We start from the raw sequence: 14,876 nt of genomic DNA, 5'->3' as shown, positions 1-14,876 counted from the left end.
ACTTTTTTTTCTTGAGTTTTATTCAAGTTCTTTAAAAAGTTCAAGCCGGATGCTAACAAAGTGACAAGACTTGAAGAGTTAAGAGAATTCCTGATATGTGGCTGAGTTGGTGTGTTGGTTGAGCTGTCGATGCATACATCCAAGTGTGTGCCTCTATTCACCAAAAGAATCTCAGATGGAGAATCTTTGGAATGTCTTACAAATCTTCCATTTGCCATTAATAGATTGGAATACAAGAATCTATGTCAGTTTCTTTTGTTCTTTCTCTGAAAAAAACTAGCACTTCAAGGTTTTTGTGTAAATTTGTTGGAATATAACCTAATACACCTGAGATGACAGGTACAAATGAGAATTTATAGTCAGGATACAAGAGCTGTAAGTTCCACATTTATTTGCCATAAATGTTCTCTTTTACTTGAACTTTTGATCGCACATTCACATCTGTTGGGCAGCTGACCACTTCAACAGTGCATGACTTTTGTTCCTCTCGTGTGTGTGTGTGTGTGTGTGTGCCTTTGTCCTCCACTTCTGCTTGACAACCAGGTGTTGGTTGTTTATGTCCCCCGTAACTTAGTGGTTTAGCAAAAGAAACCAATAGAAGAAGTATCAGGCTTTAAAAGAGTAAGTACTGGGGTTCAATTCACTCAACTAAAACCCTTCAATACAGTGCTTCAGCATGGCCACAATTCAATGACTAAAACAAGTAAAAAACAAAAGATAGTGCCAAACAAAAATCAAAACAAATCAAAGTGTAACATAAATGTTTTCAATTCTTTATATCCACAAATGAGATTAATATAAACTGGAAATGGTTTTAATGACAGTTTCTGGAATTCTATGCCAACTTGATTGACAGAATAGGAACATGCATGGCTGTGTGGTTAAAAAGCCTGCTTCCCAACCAAATGGTCACAAGACACAACCAAAACGAGGGAGATTATGAAGTAAGAAGGAAACAGGGTCATAGGTCAAATAATTAAAAAATGAATTAGCCCAGATGAGATGCAGTTTGATTTTGTGCCAGGAAGAAACACTATTGATGCTATATTCTTGGTAGGGTGCTGCAAGAGCTGTATTTAGCCAAAAATAAACCTTTGCACTCAGAATAATAGAGTAGGGTGAAATAAGATAAGATAGAGTAAAATAGGTAAAAATAAAAAATAAAAATGATATAATGTAATAGACGTGGTAAGGAAAGGTAAGAACTTCATTTTAAGGTGTTGTTATAATCCATCCTGTGGTAAGTAAATAAAGTCACTCTCAGGAGATATGTCCGTAGACTGTGGTTTACATCGTGTTTCCATTAAAGTGAGGGAAATATTGAAGGGCTGCCAAATCCACTCACAAAGCTTTGGTTGGCCCAAAACTATAGTAGAAAATACCCCTGCCCAAGGTGCCATGCAGTGGGACTGAACCCAGAACCACATGGTTCAGAAGCAAGCTTCTTACCACACAGCCAAACTTTATGTGATATATATATACTTCTCCATTATATATTTACACACACATATATACATAAAATAGAGAGGGGGGATGGAGAGAGAGAGAGACATATTCACACAAGTACATAGACACATACACACACTTTGTCTGCTGCTGATATACAGAGCTGCAGAAGACCCAAATTTCTCTGCCAGCTTGGTGAAATATTTGTTAAAATAATGGAGTAATGTACACCCTATATTGCCTCTTCTCTGCCTACACATCTCTCCTATTCCCTGTACCTCTTTTATACCCTCTTATCTCCTCCTACCTGAGGTTGGGGGTGAGTTCGCCTTCCTACTTACTAGAACTTTGGTCTTTGCTACATTGACTCTAAGGCCTTTTGATTCTAAACCTTGCTTCCACACACAAAATTTCTTCTCTAGTTCTGGTAGTGATTCTGCTATGAGGGTCAGGTCATCAGCATAGAGGAGCTCCCAGGGGCAACCCATCTTAAATTCCTCTGTTATTGCCTGGAGGACTATGATGAATAAAAGGAGACTGAGGGCTGATCCTTGGTGGACCCCTACTTCTACCCGGAATTCTTCACTATACTTATTGCCAATCCTAACCTTTCTAATGGCCTCTCTGTATAGAGCCTGTGTGTGTGTATCTATGTATATATACCTTTGTGTTTGTCCTCCCCTCCACCATGACTTGACAACTGTTGGTTTATGTCCTCATAAATATGAGGTTTGGCAAAAGAGAGATTGATAGAATAAGTACCAGGGAGGGGAGTGGTTTGTTTGACTAAACCCTTGAAGATGGTGGCCTAGCATTGTTGCAGTTCAGTGATTGAAACAAGTAAAAGGTAAAAGATGGAGAGGCCATAAGCCTAGGATCTGAAGAAATGCTGTAAAGCTAAGTGCTTTATAGACGTGAAACCCAGGGTAACTCCATAAACCGGTCAGATCTATCTTTATCTAAATGTATAATATAAAAATATATTAAATATATAATATATATTCGTTTATTCTTTGTTTCAGTCATTTTGACTGCGGCCATGCTGGAGCACCGCCTTTAGTCGAGCAAATCGATCCCAAAACTTATTCTTTGTAAGCCTAGTACTTTCAGTTTCCGTCTACCAAATCCCACTCACAGGGCTTTGGTCGACTCAAGGCTATAGTAGAAGGCACTTGCCCAGAATAGGAACACAAAAGGTTTAAAGGTTCACTGCGGCTGTTTCACATGCATTTTTATTGATCAATAAGTTCGATTACATCGTTAAAAAAAAAACCGTTTTCTTTCAGGTGATTAAAAATTTGGTTCTGACAAAAAGATACCGCAAGATGTGGATCGATCCTCCCAGTTCGACATCACTGAAGAGAGAAGAGAGACTTTCTTCAATGATGCCTAACTGAGAAGACTTTTGTCAGAACCAAATTTTTAATCGCCGTAAAGAAGTTTTTTTTTTTTCCTGATGTAATCGAAGTATTAATCAATATTAATTGCGTCTGAAACAGCTATAGTGAATCTTTAACCCATTTGTGTTATTATTTTATACAAACAAAACATATGAAACCTTCCCTATTTTGGATCTGGAACTTACGTTGGATCGTGAATGAACATGCGTGTGTGCATGGGGATACACTTGCATGTCTATTGTATATGTGTATGTATGTGTGCGTGTACAATATATATATGTAAATCTATGGATACGTTCGTGTGTATATGGATGTGTTTGTATGATATATACACGTATGTGCTGAGCTGGAATCTTTCTTGGTGTCCTGAATGTTAAAATACTTTGATTCAAATGAATCTTACAACGAATACATATCTGTACGCATGTATCTATGTATATATATATATATATATATATATATATATATATATATATATATATATATATATATATAAAACATTCAACAGTGTCCAACATAGAATAAGTAAATAAATAATGTCGGTTAGAAAGGATTTGTTGTTTTACTTTGCCAAATATTGTGACGTGGCATTATCTCTCGCTTCCCCACTTCTTTTCCTCTTACTCTATCTATATTTCCCTCACCTTCAACTTTCTTTCTTTCTCTCTCACTCTTCCTTTTTCTCTTCACCAGTCCTCAACCCTCCGCATTTCTCTTTCAACGTCACACTTTCTTCCGTGCTCCTCTCTCGTTTCTCTTACCACGTCTCTCTCTCCCTCTTCCTTCTCTCTCTCCCCCTCGCTCACTAAAACCATCCACGACGTCGTTCAGCTGTGGGTTTTCTGTGAAATCTTGAACAACATTCGCCAAACTTAGCCTGGCTTTCACCAATTCCATTTGATTTTCAAATACTGACCCCGTGAACCGAGCAGCGAAAAAGGAAAGTCTGCCACTTTTATTTCCTCCCTCGAAGACATCTCTCTCTCTCTCTGTGTTTTTCTATTTTCTCAACGTTTGGAGTTGGTAGAGGAGAATATGGCTGCGAAGCAACGAATGAGAATCGCCAACCAGAAACACAGCCAGAATGTGGCCAACAGGGGCAATGTCCCGAAAACACTGGTAAACTTCATCTCATCTACTATTATTTTCCTTTGTTAGATTTTCGTTTCAGACCCTTAATTAGTGTGTGAAATGTACACTAGCATTATATATCTATCTATCTATCTATCTATATAGTTTTAGGGAAAAGAACCAAGGTTCATGAACTCAGCGATGAAAATCCACAGTCACATATAGAAAATTAATAAGTAAAAGCAGAATAAATGAGTATAATATAATACAAAGTAAATATCATAAGATAAAGATAATATATATATATATACACACACATTCAAATACACATGTATTTAAAGTTGGCCTTAATCCTCTCAGTCCTGGTACCATATGTCGACAACAAAACCAACTTGTAGACTTTTTTCGCATCACCGTACGCAACATATTGTTGAATGGCCCACAGCATATCTATAATATGGTTCCACTGCTTGTAGATGGATTCCTTCATTGGAATCCTGTTTATCACAGACAGAAAATAATAATAATAATAATTTTAAAAAGCCATTATTTTTCAAAAATATGCTGCAGCTTTTGCTTTATTAAATTCTATTTAGATTCTGTTTATGTATTTATTTGACGAATCCCTAAATTGTTTCCCAAATTGTTCTGTTTGTAAACTGAAAAACGTCAGAATTTCAAATCACCGATTCCAGGTAAATATATTTATTCGGAATATTTGATAACTTCATTTTTCGTATATACAACACCTATTTATAGAAGAGAAGGAACAATAATGTGTGTGTTTGTCGCCAATCATGGAAGCTTTCAGAAGAGACATATTGAGGAAAAGCGTTTAATATTGTTTAAAATAATGAGACCCTGGAAGAAATATAGACCCAGTAAACTAGACATAGTTGGACTGATAGGAAGAAGGCTGGAACTTCTTTCTCGTATTGTATTTTAGAATCCGGTTGTCCATTGGTATCTGTTAAAACTTTCATAAAGATAGTCTGATGTTTTCGACAGATGAAAAATTGTGACGTTCATGCTTTTTCTCAAGAATATTAGATGTATAAATGGAAAATCTCTGATCCGGATTTGGAAGCGGAAACCTTGTTACCATTTGTGTGTGGAGCAGAGAATTACACGTCACACACCAAAAACCCGTTTCTGTTGACGAAGCCTTATTAAGTACATACCACCTAATATTATTATCAGAATAATTCGAATATCTAGTTTGAGTTGGATCTTCACTAATTACTAATTTTACAAACAGATCCCGAGGTTTTCAAGAAAGTAAAATGTTTCCAACTTGATGTTGACATATGGCAGGTGATAGGTGCTGGCCTAGAAAATTTTGTTGTTTAGCTTCTAGTAAACCTTATTCAAAAGTACTCCGAACTTGACCATCTTTTAGGTGGTATTTACTGTTACATTATTATCTAGTCTATTCTCCCCCCCTTTTTTTTTAAACGGTGAAATGATGAGAGGGAGATCTAACTGCTGTTTCTAGCAGAACGAGAGGCTCAGTACTTGTGATGGCATATGGTCGTGTACTTTTGTAGTGCTTTGGGAGGATTATGTGGTTTGTGGGGGGTTGACGTATTGCCTGATTTTAATGGGGGTGGGAAGGGGGTTGCGTGCGTGGGGGGCTCCTGATACACAAAAATTGAAATATACGGCAAATAACCAGATTTACACCTCAAAGTCTTTATTGCACGTAATTTATACAAATTGTACATTTCATAAAAAAGGTAAAATACGTAAAACAAAAAAATTTTAGTCGAACGTATCGATCCTAGAACTTTTTTCATATTTCTAAGCCTGTTTTTGTATCGGTCTCTTTTGCCGAACTGACACACCAATACCAATTGTTTCCGTCTACCAAACCCACTCACAAGGCTTTGGTTGTTCTGAGGCTATAGAAGACACTTGCCCTAGGTGCCATGCAGGGGAAACGAACCTGACTCCATGTGTTTGGAAAGTAGACTTCTGACTACACGGTGCTATGTAAGCAAATGCATTTAATACAAAACGTTAGTTCTAAGACTGACATGTGGCAAGGCTTCCACCACGTGTTTAGCAGATATACAACAGCTAAAAAAATGTATTACTTCACGTTCTAATCCAGCTTACTCCAGGCAACATGTCAGGGTCTGGGCAGGAGGCCTAAGGCATCCCACCCCCATCTCACTGCAATGAATTTGGCTCTGTTTACAAGATTACACAATGTGATATATTTTAGAAAATTTGTATTTTAGTTTGTGTGTGTTGGGAGGTGTTGCTTATGATAGATATTGAATAGTTGTGCTATATTGGTCAAGTGACTGATATATGTATTATATATGGTAGCATATGTGTTGACAGCATCCACACCAATAGAGGACTGTGGTTCTGGGCTTGTTAGAAACAGCAGCTAAATTTTTTTTCCATGTGTCTAATATATCATCGTTTTTAATGTACACTTTTCCATGCTCACATGCATCAGAAGACATTGCCCATGGTGCCATACAGTGGGACTGAACCAAGAACATGTGGTTGAGAATTCAGTCATTCCTGTTCCTATGTAGTTATATATACTTGTGTTTATGTTTGTATATATGTATGCATATTCTTTTGTTTCAGCCCAATGGCTGTAACCATGCTGGGGCACTACCAGTATGATCAGCTTTTTAGTGGCCGCTCTCATGTGACTGACCTTTAGTTCAGTATTGCTGCCCTTGTTTTAGTTTCTTGTGCTGTAGGGTCAACTATTCTATTGATGTTGCCTTCTTGGTGTAACATTGCTGAACTACCTCAAGTTCTGCTGTTAAATTGACTCTGTGGAGTGACCATAGCTGAGAGCAGTAATCCAGATGGCTGTGGACAGATATACTCCATAGGACCAGCAAAGTTTCCTGGTCTCTTGATCTGAAAGTTCTCAGATTTCATCTTGGTGACATGTACACGAAACAAGGCACAAACACACACACACACACATTCATATATATATTTTAAAAATCAAAAAATACCAACTAGATTATGGATGTGAGATAAGAGTTTACTCAGTGTAGCAGTCCTCAGCTTCCACCCTGGCTTCAAGATGGCTCTGGAACCTAGCATTCCTCACTGTGTCCCTAGGAAGAACTTTGAACACCTTGACTTTGGTCATATGTATGTGTGTGTGTGTGTCCTTTTATCTTGTTTCAGTCATAATTATGTCCATGCTGGGCCAGTCAGGTGGTACTGGGAACGACCTCCCTCAAAAGGTGTTTTTTACATGCCACCTGCATGGGAGTCAGTCTGGCGGCACTGGCAATGGCCACGCTCGAATGTTGTTTTTTACGTGCCACTGGCACATGTGCAACGATCACGCTCAAATAGTGCTTTTTATGTGCCACGGGCATGGGAGCCAGTCAGCAGCCCTGGCAACGATCACGCTCAGATGGTGCTTTTAACGTTCCACTGGCACGAGTGCCAATCAGGCGGTACTGTTATCGGCCACATCAATGATTTTGATTTCACTTGCTTCAACAGGTCTTCGCAAGCAAAGTTTATTGTCCAATGAATGAAGGGTACTCATAAGTGGGCTGGTTATACACCACTGGCATAGGACACAGGTTATGGTCTCACTTGGCTTGTCGGGTCTTCTCAAGTACAGCATATCTCCAAAGATCTCGGTCATATACATATAATTTGTAATTTATAGAAAATCTGCCTTGGTGAATACCTATGCAAACATGGGAAATTGGATGTCAAAACAATGATGATTTCAACTTGATTTCATACATTTTTATGAATCTATATATTCATTAGTCATTTATTTAATCTGAATTATAACCAACATCAATTATTATGTTTGTTCCTACAGAAGGTGACTGATGACAAATATCCTGTTGGACCATGGCTTTTGGCCCTGTTTATCTTTGTTGTCTGTGGTTCAGGTATGTACTACCACTTTCTACTTTAAATCAATGACAGTTTTCATTCCATAATTTGTGACTTAGTTGTAATGAGGACTATTTTATCTCTTCAGCAGTTTTAATTTTATTTCATTAATGCTTGAATGTTGAATATTGAAATGTTTGCTTATCCTGGCCATTATAATCTCAAATTGCTCCGAGAAGAAAAACTAAGAGGATACAAAAGAGCAAAGCCTCTACATCCCCTTTCAGCTACTTGAAATGACAGCTAATTCTCCCTAAAACACAACCTACAGTATGTCTGAAGGCAAGTTGTGATGATAAATGCTGGAAAGCTTTTAATCACAGGTCTGTTTCATCAGAAGCTATCTTAAAGGTGTCCACCTGTTGATGGTGGCAATCCATCGGTTGATAATTCTGCAGTAATAACATCTTCTGTTTGAGTAAGATGCAGTGTGAGTGAATGGATAGATTGCATCACAAGAAGTTAGTTGGTTGGATTTAGCATGGAATAAAAACTGTTTAGCTTGTTATTTAAAGAAAAATGCATAATTTTATTGTTATTTTTGTAGTTGCTTTGGTTTAATAGCTTTGGTTAGTTCCAGTCAAACTGGGATGAAAGACCAAGTATTATTTATTTAGTTATATTTAAGAATCCTAATGTTATCTCGTTAGTTGAACTGGTTATATATTGATCAGAGTGTTTGTTTTTCTCATTTTATTTATTTGCTAGTGTTTTTATCATGTCTTGTTTATTTGTCAGATATGATCAGTTGTCATAAATTTGATGAACAGATGTTAGATTTTTCACAGATTAGATTATTTATCTTCAACTATATCGGTGACCTTTTTTTGTTTACATTATACAATATGATTGAAATAAAGCTATAAACAGCCTTTGTTCTTGCAACTTTAGTAGCTTTATACTCTTCACTAAAACCTATCCACTTTAGACATTTCACCCTGAGTCTTAGTGTATTTCTATTTTGTTAAAACAGCAATTACTAAATATGCAGGCTATTACTTTCTGAGAAGTGACTTTGTATGAAATGTCTTCTCAAATCGTATGCTTACTCTCTTTTCAAAAATGGAAATCAGTAGAAAGAAAAAAACATTTTAAAACAACAAATACAATCAATTCAGTGTTTATTTTTAATGTGTTAATTGTTGAGTACAGATTCAATGAAAGGTTTTTTTTTTTTTTTTTCTTATTTTACAGCTGTCTTTCAAATAATTCAGAGTATTCGGATGACGTAATAAATCAATGAAGATATTTGACCAATCTGTTTGAAAGGATGCCATATGGATTTTGATTATGCTGGGCAGCTTATTTTGAAAGTGAAGAAAAATATATTCCTTCCAGGGCATCTCCTCAAAAATGATGTTCTCTATAGGCTGTTCCAGAAATCATTTCATACCATATAATATATTTTTTTTCTCGTTTACAATTTTATTTTCTAAAGACATGTGTCTTTTGATAAAATTTATTTAAATATATTAAAATGTGAAAATAAATTACTTCATCACATTGTCTTAAACAAAAATGTTTTATTTTAATATAAAATTAATTTCACCCATTTAGTGAACTATAAGCATATCACATCTGTTAGCTTTAATAAAATGGTTAGAAAACCATTTGCTGGAGCTACAAATAAGGATGATAAAATTGTTTGATACAGTTTTTAGAATTGAGTTTTCGTAATTTACTTACTCCATTTAAATTTTATTTACATTAAATATTATTTCTTCGGAATTGTCAAATTTTGTAAATAGGGATAACACCTGAGAGGTTTAGGATGCAGAAAATAACAAGGAATAGCATTTACCTTTTCCAAGATCCTTAGCAATGGAAACGGTACAAACAGCACCACAGTTACATTTTTTCCATTTATCAAATCTCTCCTATTCAGCTCTGCACCATTTTCACTTATTTCTGGCACCTCTTCACCCTTTTCATTGAAAGAGTTTCTGTAATGCTTATATTTTTTCCCCCTTCTTTTTTTTTTTTTTTATGATGTTTGTTTGTCTTCCACTAATAAAGTATTGTTTTTCACAATACTTGATCCTCTTTAGTTTGGTGATATTTTCAACTACAACAGCTGTTTCTCACTCAACAAGGGACCAAATTACATGCTGATTGTATGTTTGATTATACTCAAATAGTTTGGCCCTGAGAGAGGTGTATAGCTCAGAAGCTGAAGCTAACTTGTAAATTAAAACTGTCTCAATTTCAATTCTATATTTTTAACAGAATATGTTTAGTAGATTCTTAGTTATTATTCTTGTTACATACAAAATTCTTTGGATTCCAAATTATGGTTCAATTTCACCAAACTTTCCAGTTAATGGTTAACTACTGCTTGGCTCATTATTATTATAATTATTATTATTTATTAGTAGTTTTTTTTTTTTAATAAATACAATTATGTTCAGTATTTAAATTGCTTCAATTGAGCTTTTGTAATATTGAAAAGTCTAACACTGAACTTTATAGTCTTTGACTAAACAACTTGTTTTAATAAAGAATTTTATTCTATAATGAAAATGACATTGCAAATTGCAGTTTTTCCATTTATTTTATTTATTTATTTTTTTTCAGTTTATGATTTCTCTTTAGTAATTATAGAGCCTGTTCTGTGAAAAGGGGAGTGTGTACATTGGTATAATTCCAACATAATTACTTATTCTATCCTGATGAAAATAAGAGCAGTTTCTCTTGTCTGGCTATCAAAACAGAAATATTACATAGCTATGTTATGGTAAAACATCCTTAAATTTATCAATTCAAGCTATACTGCTTTTTTAATGATAATCACAGAAATAGAATAGATAGTGGAGAATTTCATTTTTTTTTTTTTTTTTTATCTGGAACATACTTCTTGGGAGAACTCTGTCATAAGGAAAATTCTTCATTCTTAAGAACTTATTGAGAATTGTCAGCCATTGTTTTTTCACAAGTTGCTTTTGAAATGTTACTCAATTTTTAAATTATGTTGTCTGTAATAAAGGTGAGGATAAAGTTGATATCAATTTAAAATATTGATGGTTAGTGGTGCTAGTTTTAGAGGAAGTAGTTCAAGAAAAGGATTGGGCAGTGTTGAATGTATAGAAGGATGAAATAAGAGGAGCAGAGATTGTTGTAGAAGACAGGAAGAAGGCACAGTAGTTCGAGAGTATAAATGAATGAAGGTTAACTTTACAGCTTTTAGATATTGGTTTCCAGTTTTGGCACAAGGCCAGCAATTTCAGGTGTGGGAGTAGGGGCTAGTCAATTACATTAACCCCAATGCTCAACTGGGACTTATTTTATCAACCATGAAAGGAAAAGCCAACCTTGGTCGAATTTGAGCTCAGAACGTAATTGACTGATGGAATGCTACTAAGCATGGAACCGATTCTGCCAGCTCACCACCATATAATGGCTTTTAGATATGACCAAGAATATATGTGTGTGTGTGTGTGTGTGTGTGTGATTGGTGAACTGTTTCATGTGTGAAAACAACACCCTTATGAAAGGCATAATGTCTGGAAAGGGTTAGTAGCTGTTAAGGACAAGTATTTTCTGGTTCTGAAAAGGAAATTCTGCTTTTGTGATGGAATCTTCATTAGGTACAAAAAAAAATATTAGGCTACCAGTATAATTGTACTGATTATTACAGTTAATTTGTATTTACTCTGTTATTGACCTTAAGTTTATTCTTCTACTCTCAAATGTACTTTAATGAGAACACAATCTTGAGTCTGTTTATGTATGTGATCCAATTTAAATTTTCATATACTTAAGAAAAATTTTTACCTGATTGCTTCTACAGTTGGTACCATTATATTAATGTGTGTGTGTATGTGGTTCCAGATATATTTATAGAAAAAAAAAAACTAATACAAAGATCAAACAATTAATGATATCTCAGTGAAGAGGAGTACTTTCCCTTGATGCTTCTAATGGAATTGGTAAAGCATTTTTGCTCAACCTAATTTGGACCAAAGTTTAATCACTCAAATATTATTGCAGTGTCCTCATTTGGAGTTGTTGCAGCTTTGTTCACAGGTGGCAGCACTGACGTCATTCTGTTTTTTAAGCTGCCGCTTGAGCTACAGTAACAGTCATATGTGCAGTATTAAGAAATCAGAGGTTTCAAAGCAATCCAAACTGAAAGTATCAGGTGACTGCACAATGTCTCAAAGACTGCATTGGCAGATCCCTATCACAAATTACAACTCGGCTGAAGTCACAGTTTTTTCTCTGGTGATTTCAGGCAAACTCTGCCAATCATTCTCAAGGATACACTGGCTAATGACTTTGAGAGCAGGCCTCAAAGATTTCTTTCTTCCAATATGAGAATCACACTTAATAGCGCTTTCTTTTAAGGAATGGATGTGTCTAGATAAAAAAAAAATGTATAATAATGAACACATCTCAAGAAATGCTTCTGAGTTTATCCTAGCCTCCATTCAGCCATCTGTTGTGTCTCCTTACAATCTGCAACTAAAAGTAGGGGTACCTATGAAGTTTAGTTGCATCAAAAGGCTGCAAAGTTCTCATGCCTCATGAGATGGAAGCCTTAATTATGACTGGTTGTGCCAAGAGAGACCCTTATTCCTTCAGAGAGGCTCTTTCTGTTCAAGTGCCTTCAGTGTTTTGTGATATATGAATGTGTGTGCGCACAAATCCACAGAGACATGCATATTTGTATGTGGGCACATACATTTATACACAATGAATGTGAATGTATATGTACATTAATTCAGACATGCAGTCAACATGTATGATGCACTGATATAATAAAAGGAAATACTTTCTATTCCTATTTAAAATACTAATCACTTCTATGCCTTGCCAACTGAGTTGGATAAAATTCACTGAGGAGATTCGATACAAATGAATCCTGTCTTGCTTTTTAAATACAAGGTCCACTCTGATCTGACATTTTTAATTTCCATTAAATTAGCTTATATTATTGGATTTATCTCCCTTGCTTGTGTTAATTTTTTTTTTTTTTTTTTAAATTTTTGAATGCCTCATTTAGGAAACTTTGTTTACTAATTGCATGGATAATTTCAGTTAACCAAAGTTTTGCAACTCTGAGACTCAACCACATATGTCAATTATATGATACTAATAAATAGTTATTCTGAAAGTCGTTGTACCCTGACAAAGCTAAAGGAAAAAGCATTCTGATGAGACAGTGAAAGCAGAATGCATCATGATGCCTTGGCTGGTTACTAACTACTTGTAACTTTATGCAAATGGTGACTAATGTATGTCACCTGTTTCACAGTTCTTTCTCTACTTTTGGGTGATTTGGCATAGATTCTCTTAAATGCCCAGGTGGCTCACCAGAAGTAGTCGATAGTTTCTGTTAGCTAGAAGACATAGGGTGGGGGAGATGGTTACTTGGAAAGTAAAGTCGCCAGGTTACTATACAGGTTGGAAAAAGTTCAGGGAGCTACTACCATTGCTGACTAGGGTGTAACTGGGTGTTGGCGTGGGGTCCACCTCGGATGGCATTTTTGGGTCTGCTGTATAAACGTATGTACATACATACATATGTGTAGCAGGAATATTTGGGAGAGAGAGGCGGCAAACTCAAAGACTGCTGTGGCAGCACACACTCTAGTTACGTCACTGTGCTGGCACCAAGTTTTTCTCTCAGAATGAAAGTGGTGTGCTAGAACTGCAATGCTGCATGGTAACTTGAGTCTTGCATGCAAAAAAATTGTGAAAACTTGAAAGAAATGAAGTTCTCTTGCTTTAATAGATGTGCTTTGTCAGTATGCTTGAATGCCAGAATAGAAATGAGCCAAGAGAGAGACCGGATAGAAGCGGAGTCAGGTGTAGTGTACAGGAGATGAGACTATGTTGATACAAGCATGAGATATGTTTGAAGATGACTGTTCCAGTCTGTAGAAGAGGAGGGCCAAAGAAGACTGAGGACAAAATGGTGAAAGCTGATCTGAAGACAAAAGACTCTACTGATTGCCAGTACATGATGTTACAGAAGACTTGTCCACCCAAGAAAAAGAAAAACACATCCTAACACAAGGGGAGCAATTAAAAAGCTGTGACACACACACCGACGTATATACATGCATACAGCAGGAATGTTTGATAGAGTCCTAAACACCAACTCACTGACTAGAAATCAAACCTGAATCACTGTTCAGAAAAAAAAAAAAAACCGATAAATAACAGAATTCTGTCATAGATTGATAACATCAGAAAAAAGGTGATCACTCAAATCTCAGGTAGAACCCTCAAGAACATGTTTTTAATCAATAACTGAGGTGACCAACAAAATACAATAAATCCAACAGATGTTTTACCCTTTGAATCCATATGTTGTATACTACCATAATTTTGGACAAACGACATACTGAAATGTCATTAATAATTTTGTCTTTGGTTCCTTTTCATTGAAAGACATTAACTATGCATAGTTTGTTTATCTGCTAATTTGCCAGTGACCATAAAGCAGCCAAGAAATTTATGACACTACAGAAATTTATGACACTACAGAAATTTATGGCACTTGACAACAACCACAGAACGAATTTAGTCCACTCATGGCTGCTGACACACACAAATTGATTTACTTGTCTTAAATATTTTCTTTTCTGTCATTCACCATAACAACACATTGTTTTGATTATGATTAATAAATATTTTGTATTTGGAACTTCACACAGATTTTTGTTTATCTCTCAATCAAAAAGCACAGACTTCTTGTTCTTCCATTTCTTATCCCTAACCCGAACCTTACATCTCCCCTCACCCAGGTCTCCCATCTCTTCATCACTCACACTCTCTCTCAGGTTACCTCTACTGTCACTCAATTACCTCCTCTTATCTTAATCTTACTACCAGCTCTTACACCTCTTGGATGCCTTCTATCATTTCCTTCACTCACTCATCTGCTGTTTCTCTCTGTCACACTCTGTCTGTTTGAGTCTCTCTCTCTCTCTTTTTCCATCCTCTCCACTGCCTCCACATTTAGAATGCATTTGCAGCATTGAGATTCTGCTCTTCCTCTTCCTCCTACATCCATAGCACTCTTCAACATCTTCTTGCTCCTCA

General features: G+C 35.9%; 1 protein-coding gene across 1 annotated transcript; it reads left to right on the top strand.

The window, feature by feature from the left end:
* Nucleotides 1-3,632: 3,632 nt before the first annotated feature.
* On the top strand, nucleotides 3,633-14,483 carry LOC149131739 (stress-associated endoplasmic reticulum protein 2-like). The gene is made up of 3 exons (XM_089366489.1): nucleotides 3,633-3,965; nucleotides 7,750-7,822; nucleotides 9,021-14,483. The coding sequence occupies exons 1-3, from the start codon at nucleotides 3,882-3,884 to the stop codon at nucleotides 9,056-9,058; spliced, it is 195 nt and encodes a 64-aa protein (XP_089222615.1). The 5' UTR covers nucleotides 3,633-3,881; the 3' UTR covers nucleotides 9,059-14,483.
* The last annotated feature ends 393 nt before the right edge of the window (nucleotides 14,484-14,876 follow it).

Source organism: Octopus bimaculoides, chromosome 19, assembly GCF_046866305.1.
Source record: "Octopus bimaculoides isolate indiv1 chromosome 19, ASM4686630v1, whole genome shotgun sequence".
NCBI classification, from domain to species: domain Eukaryota; kingdom Metazoa; phylum Mollusca; class Cephalopoda; order Octopoda; family Octopodidae; genus Octopus; species Octopus bimaculoides.
Note: the sequence above shows the minus strand (reverse complement) of the source record. Positions and strands in the feature narration are given on the sequence as shown.